At 44.0% G+C, this 16,379-nt stretch overlaps 1 protein-coding gene across 1 annotated transcript; it reads left to right on the forward strand.

The window, feature by feature from the left end:
• The first annotated feature begins 5,433 nt into the window (after window positions 1–5,433).
• Window positions 5,434–10,239, forward strand: LOC103182004 (Schwann cell myelin protein). The gene is made up of 6 exons (XM_007898837.2): window positions 5,434–5,493; window positions 6,203–6,469; window positions 7,167–7,471; window positions 8,111–8,392; window positions 9,230–9,502; window positions 9,967–10,239. The coding sequence occupies exons 3-6, from the start codon at window positions 7,351–7,353 to the stop codon at window positions 10,131–10,133; spliced, it is 843 nt and encodes a 280-aa protein (XP_007897028.2). The 5' UTR covers window positions 5,434–5,493; window positions 6,203–6,469; window positions 7,167–7,350; the 3' UTR covers window positions 10,134–10,239.
• The last annotated feature ends 6,140 nt before the right edge of the window (window positions 10,240–16,379 follow it).

A 16,379-nucleotide genomic window follows, 5' to 3' on the forward strand; every position in this document is an offset into this window, starting at 1 on the left:
GGCCCTTTCTCGAGCACAGGTTTTCTGTGGTGGTCTGCAAACAGATGCACTTGTTTCCTACGCCTCTTTAAAAGGTAGCGCTCAAAAAAACGAAGAAGAGACGAAAATCCTGTTACCACCCTGAATTTAACAATGAGTGTGTATTCGTAAAGTGGTCCTCATTCCCTGTGGTTCAGTAAGTAAGTCACAATTGCCCTCTTGTAAGGAGGTGTCAGTTTTGCATCCACTCTTGGTTGGTGAAGGGGTTTCTATAAACTTAGCTCACCCCATTATCTAGGTTCAGTCTGTGTGCTCGCTTGTTCAAAAAAGGCCAGATCTGGGGGAAGGGGACAGGTAAAACCTCTGGGTTGGAGCAGTAGGTTCTAACACCTGGATTTAAACTTGTTTACGTATTACATTTTGCTTCAGAAGTAAAATTTAAACTAGATTTGCTTGTAAAGACATCTACAAGGTGACTTACCAATGTGGGGAGGGGGGGGGGGTGGTGGGGGGAGTGTTTTGGGTTATTTTTCTAATTCCGGATTTTATTTTTGTCGATACTAATTTTGAGATAAGGGTAAAGTTATTCATTCAGCTGATTGCTGGCAACTTGTGTTTTTCCCCCTCTTGAAGAAAACGTCTCTTCTGGGTGAGAAACTTAACAGCTACTTTCATCGCTGACATATTAAGGTGATAACCATATGATGAAAGATTGGTTGGGCTGCTGTCATTGTTTGTCTGTGCAGTATATGCACTGTGTAGGGTGAAATCCTGAGGGTGTGCAGTTATTCTGACTTTAGTTACCCCACCAGGGACTGGACTTTAAAGCATTTCCCCCACAAAATATACAGTCAATTCACTGTACGGTATATTCTGTGAAGCACTTCTAGAAGATGCAGTGATTGTTGTTATTAGCTTTGCAATTCGCCCCGAAATCCTGTGCCACTATCTGCTTCGTGAAAGATGCCAAACGTACCTACAAAAATAAAAAATTGGGTTCTCATCTGTCAGTGTGAGATTTATTTGGGTTCCGTAACTCGCCCTCACGTGCCATGTTCAGCTAAACTTCTCTTTCCCGCATACCCTCCCCCACAACCACCTCCAAAAAAAATCGATTCAAATGGAAGAGCAGCTGCAAAGATGGAAACTATGTTCCACTCAATGCACCTCCTGTCCAACCTGGTGAAATGGAAAACTGTGTCTGAGGAGGGATGCAAAGAGTGACTAAAAGTGTGGATAAATATGGTGGGCTGAGACAAATAATTCATAGTGATTCTGTGTTCCCATTTGATTCCAGATTTGCATGAAGGAAAGATGTCAGTACTCTAGGGCGTGGCTCTGATTACATTCAGATCTGTGCCATGACCCCAGTGCACTTGTAAGGAACTAGTTACCAGATGGCTATACATGATTGGGTGTTGGTCAGTAATCTCTAGATGTAGTAATTAATGTAATCGAATAACTGCACAGCCTGGTAAATGCAAATGCAAGGATTATTATTTATCAATTATTTCTTGTGTAACGAACGTATCTTCCAAATTGTTAATTATCTAACGTACTTGGGCCTAAACTGTCTCCCGTCAGCTTTGCTAGCTGGCCCAGTTAGTGGATACCACTATGAAAAAATGACAAGGTGTAAGATTTTAATATAATTTTCTCTGGGAGGTCCGGTTAAAACTGTAGCCTCCTTGAAATGTGCCTACTAAAGATGTACAAATTGTAAATATGAATTGTCAAAGAAAACTATTTATTAAAAATGTACATGAAACCATCTGTGCCTTGGTGACTGACAATGTTCATACAGTACAGAGCTGTATATCCACATTAATTGGTACTGGTTACATTGTGGATACGAAAACTGCGCATATTGTCTCTTTTTTTTTCCCCCACTCGCTTTCTGTGTGTGTGTGTCTATCTGTCTGTCTGTCTGTCTCTTTCTCGCACTTATCAGCCATATTGAGGCACTTTGCAGGAATTTAGTTGCCCAAATACAATCTCAGCCCCGTCTTGCAGAACCTCAATCTCCCTTGTATTTAAAAACCTATCCAGTTCCTACCCAGTGTGTTTGATTATCTTGAAACTGCCTCAAATGCCCCCATAACTTCTCAACAAACAAAAATGTGAAGGGATCAATCACACGTTTGAGCTCTCTCCTGAAGCACTTGTTGCAGAGATTACGTATTCCTACATGTCACTGCTTTCCAATACATAGCTTCTTATTTGCCTGAAGGCAGGAGATATTGAGTCATTCTAAAGATATTAAATCTCATAATCCATGCAAACAATATTCCAACGAAAAATTGCAGAGGGATGGGTGCATTCTCCCACACCCTCTCCTTCCCGCTTACTCCATGTTTCCCTCCTCTCTTCCTCTCCCCTTGCCCCTTCTGCCTCTTTTACCCTTTCTGCCCTTCTCTCCCTCCCCCTCCCAGGCCCCTGTTATGCTTGTATAACCCCCAAAATTGTCACAAACAATAGATAAATGATTGTTTTGATGATCCTGGCTTGTATTCCACTCCAAATCCAAAGCTGCTATTTGAATACAGAACATTTGCTATTTCCGATCAATTATACCATATTTTCTAAATGGGCTTTGCCATAATTTTAAGTGAAAGACACAACAGTACTTCAGTGCAAGTTTTTGCTGATATGCATACACATTTATGCATGTCTGAGAATTTCTATATTCAACACGATTGAAACTGATATTGTTGATCAACGTGAAGTGTCAAGTGAACCAATTGGCACTTGTGATTGTTTAACGGAAACAACAAGATTACATTTGTATAGCGCCTTTCACATCAGGAGGACGTCCCAAGGCTCTGAAAGAGTCCCAAAAACTATTTTTGTTGATCATTTCTGGCTGGTTGTGCAAAAAAAGCTTCCTTTTCCTAACCCAGCATGGTTAATGGTGCTACTTTCCCTGGCCTTTATTGACTTTGACTTTGTTTGGTTGGCCATAATTACAATTACAGACACTTATCAGATCCATATCTGTAACGATTGTCATTATTTAAGCAGCTAACCAAATGGCACTATGTCAGATCATATCCTGACGCCCTGACACGAAATTCCGTATCAATTGTCTTGACTAGACATTAAACAGAGAGAAATGAATCCCAGAAGGAAAACATTTGCTTACATAAAGGAAATAATAGGGAAAATATTTAGGTAACTTAATAATGCCCAATAAAAATATCCTTTGTGATATCTTATTCAGTGAAGTTTCCAAATCCAATTATATAAACAATTCTGGAAAGGGTGTGGAGGAAGGGACGAGATGCGCCTTGGAATTAAGATAGTTCCAAGTTGAAGTATTTAGTCAACAGGATGCTGGGATCAAATCAACCCTCTGTGGTGGTCTCAAGTCAGCTTCCTGAGCCAGATTGCTCTGCAATACTCCAGCTCACTGCTCGTTGGCAGAATATGGAGGGACAGACTTGGGCAGAAATTCTTTTCACTTGGCTCCTGTTAACCCTGCAAGCCAAAGGCCTTCCCATCCTTTCCGCAGGACACTCTCAAGAGCAAGCTATGTTTTTTTTAACTAGTTAAACTCCCAACAGTTCCTCAACGCACAATCCGGAGTCCCCAAGTCTTGTCTTTTGTCAACCTACGCCTAATACTCTCAGAACTAGGTAAGCAGGGAGAGTCCTTTGAGGGAGAGAATACGTACTCCATTTCAGTCACCTTAAGAATGGTGATGGCTTTCTGCTTGTGCCAAACAACCACTGACCCTTCCCCCCCCCCCACCAAAATACTTTCCAAACACAAAATAGAGAAACTGGTTCACTCCAAACAACGGTAGAAACAGCTCACAGGTTAATTGGTCCCTCCACCACCCATCTTATTTTTGGGGCTTATTTTTACATTCTTATTTATGGGCTTAGCACTATGACTTAGAAATCCTTATCTGAGCTGCACACTCCACACACGTATGTAATTTGCAGATAATTTCAACTGCTCTCTTGGTCTTTGTAAACAAGGTGCATTTAGTACATGGGATCAACAATATTTTCTTAGTTTGTGCTGGGATTGCTTATATTTGAGGCTCATATTGTGGCACGCAGACGGGACCTTGGTTTAAGGTCTCTATCTCTTTTTAAGTAAGCAGCTCATCTCCATTGGCTGCATTGGAACAACAGCCCGGACTGTGAGCTCAAACCCAAAGGGGCTTGAACCCACTTTCTTCTGAACCCGCTTTATCAATGCAAAGCAATGAGGTGCGTCGCAGGCAGAAGTAATAATAATAATCCTTGTGTTTGAATTAAAGCCTTATCACGCCGTTGAGACTTCTCACAGCGCTTCACAGAACATACAGCAAAGTGGAGTGACTGTGTATTCTGTGGGCGAAACGCGGTAGCCAATTGCACAACAGCAGCGTCCCTCCCGCAGACAGTCTGGTGTGAAAAAATAACATTTTTCTCAGGACCTCTCCCCATCCTATCCCCAACCCAAAGAAAACCCTTTCAATTCTCTTTACAGCCTCGGGTTTGTGGAGTCCTGTAGCTCAGTGGTTAGAGCACTCGCTTTGCAAGCGAGAGACCTGAGTTCAATTCCAGGCAGAGGGCGATACCTTGGGCAAGTTTCCTTACTCCACACAGAGCCTAATCCCTCCAAAACCAAAAACAATAATAAATTGGTCATCTTCAATCTACGACTGTTTGTGGGACATTGCTGTGCGCAATCGTTCGCCCACAAATATACAGTCAATTCACTTTACAGTGTGTTCTGTGAAGCGCTTTGGGACGTCCTCCCGACGTGAAAAGCTCTATATCAAATGCAAGGATTATTGTTATTATTATCTTTGACAAATACAACTGTACTTTCAATAGTTCCAATTTAGGGAAATGATAACTTGTGCTTTCAAGCAGATAAGAACAAACTATCTTTAATTATTCTATCCAAGGTTAGTGACCTGGAAATCCAAGCAAACATGGTTGGTGCTGGGTCAGCAACAATGGTGAAGATTTAATAGACACTTAGTGGAGGGAAATTCCAGAAGATAGAGCCATTTAACACGAAATAAAATTCGCTTTCGCTCCAAACTCCTCCTACCCTCCACCCCCAAACCAACTCCAATGCTCTCCCCCGGCGAGCAGTACTCTGAAAAAGCCATCGAGATCTCTTGTCTCAGTTCTTCATTTACTGTGTGGGTCCAGAGGGTGCCTACAGGTCTTATAGTAAACGTTTATCTCAACTTTATACCAAAAGCCTTTAAGATTATTGGAAGTCTCCTACTCGCAGTTTGTTGGACTGTGAAGAAAATAATCAATTCAAAAACTTTCGATTGGAGAAGTTTTTATTTTATCGGGAGTTAGTAATGAGACGGATGGGAGAGCAAATGAAGTACTGCAATTTTTTCCTGATTTTTAGCGTCTTCCTACTCATCCCAGATCAAGGCAAGTGTTTGTTTTTAAATGTATCTGAACTTGTTTGAGTTCAAAGACACAAGCTGCTTGCTTTGTCTTATTTCATCTCGTCCGTCTCTGTAAATGGTGAATGAAAGTTGCCCAAGTGAGTTAATGCTTGCCGCACATTGTTTCAGCATCTGTCCACATGACTACATTATTTAATTAAATCCAAATATATTGTTTAAAGTTTTAAATAATAATCCCTCCAAAAACAATAATAAATTGGTCATTTTCAATCTACGACTGTTTGTGGGACATTGCTGTGCGCAATTGGCTGCCGCGTTCGCCCACAAATATACAGTCAATTCACTTTACAGTGTGTTCTGTGAAGCGCTTTGGGACGTCCTCCCGACGTGAAAAGCGCTATATCAAATGCAAGGATTATTATTATTATTATTATTAAATTTCCCCAGTCATCATCCTTTTTTTTGATTGAGTCATTCATTCGGTCTTCATCTGCTCAGTGATTTAGGTGGATATTAATGGAAACAGCTTTTCCTATGACTAGTTCAATGAGACATGAAGTCGATTGGCGGGATGGGGGTGGTGGTGGTGGGGGGGGGGAGGTTAGGAAATAAATTCAGAACAAATCTGCAGGAATACTACTTCAGTGAGCGAGTAATAAACTTATTTAGTTTAGAGACTCCCTTGGGAGATGTGACGGTGGAAGCAGAAAGTGTCATTTGTTTCAAGAATAAAATATAATGTTGTTCATGACATTTTAACTTTAACAGGCGCTACGTGGAACACAAGTATCAAATATTATGATTGAAATTGATCAATGATCTGATTTTTTTTAATGTATGATCCAGTGAGGGCTGACGGAAGACAGCTGATCATTTCTCCATCAGCTCCAGTTCTGGAAGTCGGATCCACACTGCAATTAACCTGTATCTCTCCCTGTGAGACCACACCCGAATGGGAATTTTCCACAGACATCGCACCAGGGAAAACCCAGAGACATGACTCAATGTCCATACTAACAATAGCCAGAGTAACCGAAGCACATAGGGGTCGTTATACTTGCACCGTCGAATGTCCCAAATATTTAAGCAAGCGAGTTAATCTCAAAGTTTATTGTAAGTATTAAAACTCTTTCTCACAATAAACGAAACTGTCAATTCTTAATCAAAAATAAGATAAAAAATATTCCGTGAAGCGCTTTGGAGACGTGATAAGGAGCTATATCGAATACAAGGATTATTGTTATTATTCTTATTACACTTAAATTGAGGCAGGGAGTCTTTAAGTTGTTGTATCTGGTTGAAAAATTGAAGGTGTAAGTGTAAGTGAGGTGTAAGCCTGAAAAAAGTTGTGGGTTCAAGCCCTAGGTTGGGACGTTGAATTCACCGTTCATGCTTACACCTCAGTCCATTTGCAGCGAGTTTCTCCCGTTTATAAAATATGATCTTTTTTTAAACACATTTGATTTTTTTGTCATTTTATTTTTTAAAATAAAATACATTTTTTTAAAAATTGGCTTTAAAGCATATTCTGTGAAGCGCTTTGAGACAACAAGATTACATTTGTACAGCGCCTTTCACGTCGGGAGGACGTCCCAAGGAGCTGGACATTGTACAGCATTTCAGACCCGAGCTGGGGTCAGGAGGGGAGAAGGGAGGGGAGGGGGGGTTGGCCGATGGCATGGTCGAAGAGGAGGGTCTTGAGCCGGGACTTGAAGGCGGCTGAGGAGGGGGCGAGGAGGATGGATTGCGCTCAGTGAGATTTTAGGAATCTGTAGAATTCAGAGTCTGGAAATATTTGTCATTTTTGCAGCTTTTCCAGAGAGACCCAAACTGGAATTAGAGCCAAAAGATGTTACGCTGGTCAGACCGCCCACCTCACGTGTTCGGGGTACAATATATACCCGTGCGATAATGCAAAAGTCCTTTGGTATCAAGATGATGACCTCCGCAAGTTATTGGATCCTCAGATTGTGTATGAAGACGATAGATGCAACATGACATCTAAATGGTCCGTCCTGGTCAACAGCTCGGATGAAAGAATCTCCTTTACTTGTGTTATTCAGCTTGAAGATCAGATCTTTGCAAGGAACACAACGCTGGAAATCCACCTTAAAAGTAAGTCATTCATCAAGGGCATGGGAACAGGAGGAGGCCATTCAGCCCATCGAGCCTGTTTCACCGCTTTGTTAGATCACTGCAGGTCTTGTCATCCTATTTCCCCCCATGGCTCTATGTCCCTTAATAGCTTAACAATGCCCTGTGACCCCCTTTGGAAAATAGAAGGAAGTTTCTCTTGATGTCCTGGTCAACATAAATTCTCCAATTAATCATTCTAGCTCATAGCTATTTCTGGATCATTGCTGATACCTTAATATTCTTATAAACTATTTGATAAATCCCTAGTTAGAGGTGGTATTGATAATACAAATCACACGTTAAAGGGAATTCTATAATAATAATAATCCTTGCATTTGATACAGCGCCTTATCACATCTTCGAGGCGTCTCAAAGTGCTTCGCAGAATATGCTGTAAATTGAATTGACTGTATATTTAGTGGACAAAATATTAGGGTATTCTACAAAGCAGATACAATGTAATTTTGCCCACAAAATTTACAGTCAAACTCACTTTACGGTGTATCCTGTGAAGCGCTTCGAGACATCTTGAAGCCGTGATAAGGCACTGTATCAAATGCAAGGATTATTATATGTTATTATCATTTTCCGTAACCCCACTGCTAAATTCTTCTGTAGCTGGTCTTCACGAGCTTCAGCTGGAACCTACAACCGTTAGAGCACAAACTGGAGATGAACTGATTCTCAACTGCAGTGCACAGGGAAGCCCCCAACCTGTTATAGAGTGGAAGAAGGACTCCCAAGACCACAAAATTCCTCCGTACTGGACCATCACCCATGAGGTCGGACGCTCGGAGCTTCGAATAAGCCACCTGAGCCCTGCGGATGAAGGAGTTTATTACTGTATCATCACAAGTGGCAACAGCAGAGCTGAACTCAACACCTCAGTGGATGTTCACTGTGAGTATCATCACATCAGATATTTATTTGCATTGCATTTGCAGCACAAATTCCTGTTCTGATCCACCATTTGGTGGCCAGACAATGCTCAAACAAACATCTCAAAGCGTTTCAATCGCTGGGTGAAGGAGGGATTATATTTGAATTATTGTTGTACCTACAGCCTAACTCTTATCCTTACCCTCTATTAGCAGTACCAGCAACAGTGGTTGTGTGCGGACTGCGACCAAAGTTCTCAGGAAGTTAAATTAACAACGGGAATGAAACCTTAAACCACCTAGGTGAAAGATTGCTTGAAATTAAAATTAAAAGAGTGTTTTCCTCCACCAAGTGGAGCTGCGGTGCTGTAATCAAAGAATCATGCCGCAGATTCACCTAACAATAGGTAGCTTTGTTGGCCAGACACCGTTATGTAAGCAAATCTAATGGCTAATCTGTGCCAGAAATCTGCCACTAACAGCAATGACATGGATACAGGGAATTTGGGTGAGGGAGGAAGATCAGCGAGGACAATTCCCTGCTTGCTTTTTCAAATAGGGCTGTGAGATCTTTACTGTCAGCCTGAACTGACAGAATGGAGCTTCAATTAATAATAATAATAATAATAATCCATGCATTTGATGCAGCGAGTTATCACATCATTGAGCTGTCTCGAAGTACAACACAGAATATACTGTAAAAGTGTAGTGACTGTATAATTTGTGGGCACAGCAGTGTCCCACAACAGTGTCCCTCTAACCACTTTTTATCGGAGACTAGATGGCACTGACGGTGTCAGTAGCCTGCTGATGATCTGGCACGGGTGGGATTTGCCAGTTCTGATTCCCTGTTTTGCAGACGGCCCCCGGTACACACGGATCAAGGGTCCCGAGCACGTCCAGGAGAACGAGCCTGTGACAATCGTCTGCAGCGGGGAGGCCAGCCCTGAGGCCAATGTTACCTGGCGGAAGCTGGACCCCAGCACTGCGCAAGGCTGGACTGTCTCCAGGGCCAACAGCAGCTCCATACTCACCATCCAGTCCTTCAGGCCTGAGGACCAGGGTGTTTACGAGTGTCTTTTGCAAAGTGGGATCCATCAGGTGCGGCTGAATGTCTCCATCGCTCTGTCGGGTAGGTGGCTCTCTAATATTAATATTAATATTATTAATAATATAATGATGTTTCTTGCCTTGGATATGGCACCTTACCGGTTCTTCGAGACGTCTGAAAGCGCTTCACAAAATACACTGTCGAGTGCAGTGACTGTATATTTTGTGGGCGAAACACGGCAGCCACATCAGTGCCCCACAAACAGCCGTGGACTGAGTGACCAAATTATTATTATCTATTTATTTTGAAGGGATTATTACCCCCGAAAAGTAATCCGCCAACCGGGTTCCTATTTGGTGTTAGGTAAGCAGAGGCATGTGGAGCACGGAAACTTGCCTTGTATTTACTCGCCGGCAACTGACTACAGGAGCTTTCCCTCCATTTCCCATGTTAGACCTTATCCTGGTTCCAATGTGGTCGAATATCTGCCTTCCTCCCCTTCCTTCTGCAGGTCACTGATTTTTCCCTATATGTTCTCTCCACAGTGATGGTTAAAAACAAAACCTTGGCCACCTGGATCACACCCACACTGACCGTGATGTGTGTTGTATTTTTTATTGCTACCTTTTTTATCTTGTTTCGCAAACGGCTTTCCTGCAACAGCAGCAAGTTTACTGACCCACCAGCAGCCGAGAATCATACAAATACATAGGCTGATAAGGCACAGAAATCAACCCTTCAGCCCACTACACGCCACTCCTCCACCGTTCCTATTCCCCTCTCCTATACCCTTGTATTCCCTTCTCCTTCTCGTGCGCATCAAGTTTCTTCTTAAATGGCAAGCTGTGCGGTTTTGGCTGGTTAGACTCCAGCAATTACCCCAAAGCACACTCTGGGCTCCCCCAACAAGCCTTGGCTCTCACCAACCTGCGGCTAATACTTTGCGGAACTAGGTAAGCAGGGGGCATCCCTCCAGGGGGAGAGAGAGAGAGAGAGAGAGAGAGAATTCCATTCCTACAATCTATCTGTGGAATTTCTACGTGTAGGCGGGATGAATGGAACTCTCGGTTTGGTCTGGATACTCTTAAGATGGTGATGGGTTTCCACGTGTGTCAGACATCCTGACTGACCCCCTAAAAAATAAAAAACTTTTTTTAAATATGATGGTGCTTCCTGCTTTGACGGTAGCCTGCTGTAGTGACTTCCACATCCTCTGCGTGAGGAAGTTCCTCCTAAACTCTAGGCATGTGAAATGGCTTCTCTCGGTATATTCCCTGGTCACCAGAAAATCTCTGCAACCCCGTGATATATCCATTTATCTAATCAAATTGTTTCTCGGGTGCTCAGGACATTTGAGATCTGAATTCTTATGTTTTGCACTGAAATAAAAACTCGCTAGTATTTTTACTGAGCTCATTTAATTATTTGTGACACCAGCAGTTAAGCCTGCGCACACGCTGGGCTGCCTTGGCTCTTGCCAACCTGCTCCTAATACTTTCTGGAATTAGGTAAGCAGGGTGCGTCCATCCAGGGAGAGAGAGAGAGAGAGAGCGCATTCCATTCCAACGATCTATCTCTAGGATTTCCACGTGGAAGTGGGATACATGGAATTCTCAGTCGGGTTCGGAGACTCTCAAGCAACGGTGATGGGTTTCCCCGTGGGTCAGACACCTGGCTGATCGAAAGAAAACGGCGAGCTTGCCTCCCAACCCTTTGCAATCAAGCGTCTCTCCTGAAGTCGGGTGTTCTCTCACTGGAGGGCGCTATGAGCAAAGATGCAGCCTTGCGGCTCGTGTCTCCCTCTGAGCAGATTCCTCGTATTAAGGGGGAAGGGAAGGGAAGGCAGCTTGTCAGCTTCAGAACGTTGGGACATTAAGTTCTTTTTGTTTTGGAGCCATAAAACACAGAACCAAGCAACACGTGCGGGCGTCTGCGCTCGGAGCAGACAAGAAGTGGCTCGCCCTGTTTATAAGCAGCAAGTCTCCGGAGCCAAGCCAACTTTTGAGCCGGTCAACTTGCCAACATTATACAATGACCCCTCTGCATTGCAGTAAATACACAGATAGCCTTTCAGAACCGCAGTGAGCCCTCCACATGCTTGTCTGAGCCGCTCCCGTTGACCTATAATTATCCATGTTCCTGCACTTAGAAAGTTAATAGCCACATGACAGGACCGCATCGAAAACAATTTATAAATATAAACTTCCATTCCCTTAGTTCCTGCGATTGCCCACACAAACCCCAAATGATCCGCGGAGTTGAGGGAATTATCTTTTATTTTCAAAAATGTTCATGTGATTTTTTTTGTTTTGCTTCTCGGGGTCAACTTCACACGTGAGATAGGGAATTTATTTCCCCACATCTGGATGGTGCAGCACAGTTTAGATACAGAGTAAAGTTCCCTCTTCTCCAGAACATCAGTCCCCCCACCCCACCCCCCCAATTAGGGATCCTAAAGAAGGAACGTTATTGTCTCTGACCCGTGCTGTCACTGATCTGGGAATGTGGACGGACAGTGTAGAGGGAGCTTTACTGTATGTGTAACCTCTGCTGTCATTGACCCGAAAGTGTGGACCGTCAGTGTAGATGGAGCTTTGCTCTGTATCTAACGTGTATAGTTGCTGACCTGGACGGGACAGTGGGGTGTCTCAGACTGACATGTTAACGACAGCGCAGAGGACACACTGATTGGGATAATTGCCAGTGGGCCAGGGATTGTTGTAAACAGTGCGTGCAGCTCACTGGGTTGGGAGCTTTGCTGACACATTCCTTCCAGTCGGGCCAACCCGAGTCATTTCTGGGAAAGTTGTTTATTTGGAGTTTGCAGGCTAATTAAAGCCCGAGCCTGGAGTTTGCTGAGCTCCACTGGAACATCTTGGGTTACGTCTTCTACTGAGCAACCGGCCCATTGTACAGTGTCCTGTCAGCGGGGAATAACACTGACTTTCTGGTTCGCCCACAACATACCCAGTCAAGATTCACTTTACAGTATATCCTGTGAAGCGCTTTGAGACGTCTTAACGCCGTGATAAGGCGCTGTATCAAATGCAAGGATTAACATTAAATGTTATCAAGAAGCCTCTTGCACTGGAAAAACTGTGAAAACTGCTTTAAAACCCCGAGGGAATAAATAAGATGTTTTCCAGGAATTTACACTGCGATTCCAGGGAGAGTTAATGGAGAGTAACGAAGAAAGAATTAGCACGCACTTTTACAGCGAATTAAAATGATGCCCGCCTCGCAATAACACAAAACACGTGAAGAGCAGTGACTGTTTCTTTTTGATACACAACGTCCCACGAGGGATTAATTAATCTGGGGCATTGTTGGCCAGGATACCGAGAGAGATTCTATTCTCTCTTCCACTGTATTTTTAATGGGCACCTGAACAGACTAACGGGACATCAGTTTAACCTCTCATTACACGTCACCTCTGACAGTGAGGCATTCCTTGAGTTCCGCACTGAATGAGTCTGGCTGACACTTCTGTGCAACTCTAAAGCCTGGCTCCGCGTACATTGGCAGAGGTTTCGGCCACAAGATATTCCTGATCCGAGACCGGAGATGGGTAATCATGGGTTGAAGCAGGGACACCCACAGAAATCACAAGCAGCAGTGCTGTGAGTTGCTGGACTCGTACCTCTGAGTCAGAAGATTGTGGGTTCAAGCCCCATGTTGGGACTTAAGAATAATAATAATAACCCTTGCATCTGATATAGCGTCTTATCACGTCTTTCAGATGTCTCAAAGCCCTTCACGGCATGCTGTACTGCAGAGTGAATTGACCGTATACTTTGTGGACGAAAGGTGGCAGCCAATTGCTAGGTTAACCAGAGACGTGTGGAGAAGGAAACTTGCCTATCGTTTCGCCCCGCTTGAGAATCAAATCCGAGTCCTCTCGCTTGCGAGGCAAGTTCTCTAACCAGAACGCTACAGGACTTGACCTCAAAGTCTAGGCTGATACTTGAGCGCAGAGGTGAGGGGAGGGAGTGCAACATCAGAGGCCCGTCGACGGAAATCGCTTTAAAGCGCCTTTTGAGACATTTCCAAATAAAAATATACCAACTGGAAGTTCCCTGAGAGAAACTGGAGCAGCGGCAGTATCACAGTGGGGCCAGAAGGTGACAGTGTGGTGCACGATCTTGGAGACATGAAAGTGCATTGACTTTTATTAACAAAACACAGCACCTGAGGTTGGAAAGAGAAAGGGTTGGTGGTGGTGGTGGGGGGGGGTGTAGGGGAGAGCACAGAGTCAATTGCCCTTAACAAAGGGTCTTTTAATGGGCAACAGCGACAAATAAATCTGTAAACGAAACAAGAAGACGCACGACTTTCATGAATATGAAACTCCTAAATTATTGCTTAACCCCGTTCAGTGACTCACTGAATTCCAGTTACTGAACACTGATAGAAACCTGTTCACACTGTGTAATATCCCCTGCGCCGTCGACACAGGCCTGTTCTTGCCCATCGCCAACATTGGCCAAACGCTTTTTTTTTACCTTCATTAAGTAACAACTTCAACCTTTGTCCCTCAACACTTCTATAATACTGTACTATAATATAAGAAATACTGTTTATTGAGCGGAGGTGGGTGGGGGGGGAGAAGATTTTCGATGGGCACAAATTACTGGTGTTTTGTTCGGAAGAAACCTGCTGAAACCTTTTTCTTTCAGATTTGCCTTGGGGGTATCCTGGCTCATCGGCAGGAAATAACAGTCCTAGCTGGACAAGCAGCAGGAGATCTTGCCAGACAAGACGTCCTTCCGACGTGAAAGGCACTATATAAATGCAATTTGTGGTTGTAGTTGCTGAGGGTGGGATTGGTTGGGGTGATTTAGCTGTCCACACACTCGTGACTTGGGGCAGTAAATAGGGGTGAAATTTGCAGTGAACATAAGAACATAAGAAATGCTCGATGAAAAANGACCAAGGTCCATCTAGTTCGCCTTCCACCTTCCTGGCGGTCGCATGCACATATGTCCCAAACCCCCTATGTACTATAGCCCATAATGTTATTTCCTAAAAGAAAACTGTGTTTGAAAGAATCAAAATTTCCTGCTTCAACCGTCTCCCTCGGGAGCCTGTTCCACAGGTTCACTATCCGCGCACCGAAATAACGTTGGAAAATAATTATTCCCCCGAAAACTAATTTGCAATTCCAAATTATTACTTTTAAATCAATGAATGATTGAATCGATTGCTTTAATTATTATTGCGAGTCCAATTATCACATTGAACGTGTTGTGAAATGTCCTGTACTGGATGTAACTGTGCAGGTTGATTTAAGAGATCATGTGGCACTATTCAAAAAGAGAATGGAGTTTCTCATCATGTCTTGGCCAGGAAAATCCCCTAGATAAACTGGCCTTGGCCGGTTGCGAGACATTGCTGTGTACAAATTGACTTCCGTGTTTGCCTGGTGATACACAGTCACAGCACTTGAGAGCGATTCCTTGTGAAGGGCTTTGAGACGTGTTGGCGTGACTGACACTGTGGTGATAAGTGGCTTCTGTCAAGTGCTTTTTATTTTATAACAGTAATCATCCTTGCATTTGACATAGCGCCTCATCACGTCTCCGAGAACCTCCCAGAGCGCTTCACGGAATATACTGCAGAGAGAATCGACTGTGTATTTGGTTGGGCGAAATTGTTTAGCAGGGTTGCGGTCAGCTCGCAAGGGGTTAAGTCCGAGATACAGCCGAGAAATATGCTCTCAGTGGCGTGCGGTCCACGTGCCCCACAAAAGTGCAGCAATGAAGGGGCTGATGGCGTCAGAGTGGGTGAAAGCAAAGCTATTTAAACCTCCCAGTTGCAGGTGTGGGAAACTGATGTCTACAACACTTGGGTTAAAGAGACGAATACATGCGAGGAACGGCCATTGGACCGAACGAGCTGAGGAACCAATCCTACAGGCGTAGCAACAGGCAGTCCTGAGATATGGCCAATGGAAGTGTGTTGTGTGTGCGAGCAGGATGTGTGCGAGCGAGCATACAGTGCCTTTTCCTGCTCAGATCGGAACATCAGATAATGAGAACATTTCTTCTCATGTTCTGAAGCTGCAGGGACTTTGTGCAGCAGTTTAAAGGGCTGGTTCACCGCACGGCTCCCGCCGGCTGAGACTGCTTTCAATAATAATAAACAGAACCATAATAATCCTCGCATTTGGTGCAGTGCCTTATCACGTCTTCGAGGCGTCTCAAAGCGCTTCGGGGGGACCGTACCGTAAAGCCAATCGGCTGTATATTTTGTGGGAGAATCGCAGCGATCTGGAAATATATATCGGGTCATGCATTTTACAGAATAAATCTCCCACACCTCCACCACCCCACCCACCCCCCCCCCCCATTTCTCTGCCTTTCACAATACAGGTGGTTTGGATTTACAAAGTCAATTCACTTTACAGTATATTCTGTGAAGTGCTTTGAGACGTTGATAAGGCACTGTATCAAATGCAAGGATTATTAGTATTATTATCTCACCCCCCCCACCCCAATATTCCGCCTCCATCACGCTCCCCTGTAATTAATGATGAGAATCTTTGCCTTTGATATAGCGCTATATTGATCCTATATTGATAGAGGAATTGGGGGTGTTGGGGGAGGCTGGGGGGCAGCTCACTCCTTAATCTCAGTTCACGCAGCAAACTGGCACGGTGCTCAACGTGTGTACCTGGGAAGACCTTATTCATTGAGCACCCCCAAACCTTGGCTCTTGCCAAACCTGCGCCTGTTACTTGCCCGAAATTAGGTCACCAGGATATGTCCCTCCAGGGAGAGAGAGAGAGAGAGAGAGAGTGGGCATTCCCTTCCAGCAATTATCTCTGGAATTATCATGTGCAAGTGGGACGCATGGAATTCTCAATTTGCTTTGGATGCTCTTAAGCAACGGTGATGGGTTTCCATATGTGTCAGACACCCGACTGACCAAAAATGTCTACGGGGCATTTTTCATTTTT

Source organism: Callorhinchus milii, unplaced genomic scaffold (assembly GCF_018977255.1).
Source record: "Callorhinchus milii isolate IMCB2004 unplaced genomic scaffold, IMCB_Cmil_1.0 Scaffold21, whole genome shotgun sequence".
Lineage (NCBI taxonomy): Eukaryota > Metazoa > Chordata > Chondrichthyes > Chimaeriformes > Callorhinchidae > Callorhinchus > Callorhinchus milii.

What these genes read in the sequence shown, in the direction of transcription:
- LOC103182004 (XM_007898837.2), top strand. Translation starts at nt 7,351, where the DNA reads ATGACATCTAAATGGTCCGTCCTGGTCAACAGCTCGGATGAAAGAATC. An exon ending in CACCTCAGTGGATGTTCACT is followed by an intron (nt 8,393 to 9,229) that starts GTGAGTATCATC and finishes CCTGTTTTGCAG; the next exon opens with ACGGCCCCCGGTACACACGG. An exon ending in TGTCTCCATCGCTCTGTCGG is followed by an intron (nt 9,503 to 9,966) that starts GTAGGTGGCTCT and finishes TTCTCTCCACAG; the next exon opens with TGATGGTTAAAAACAAAACC.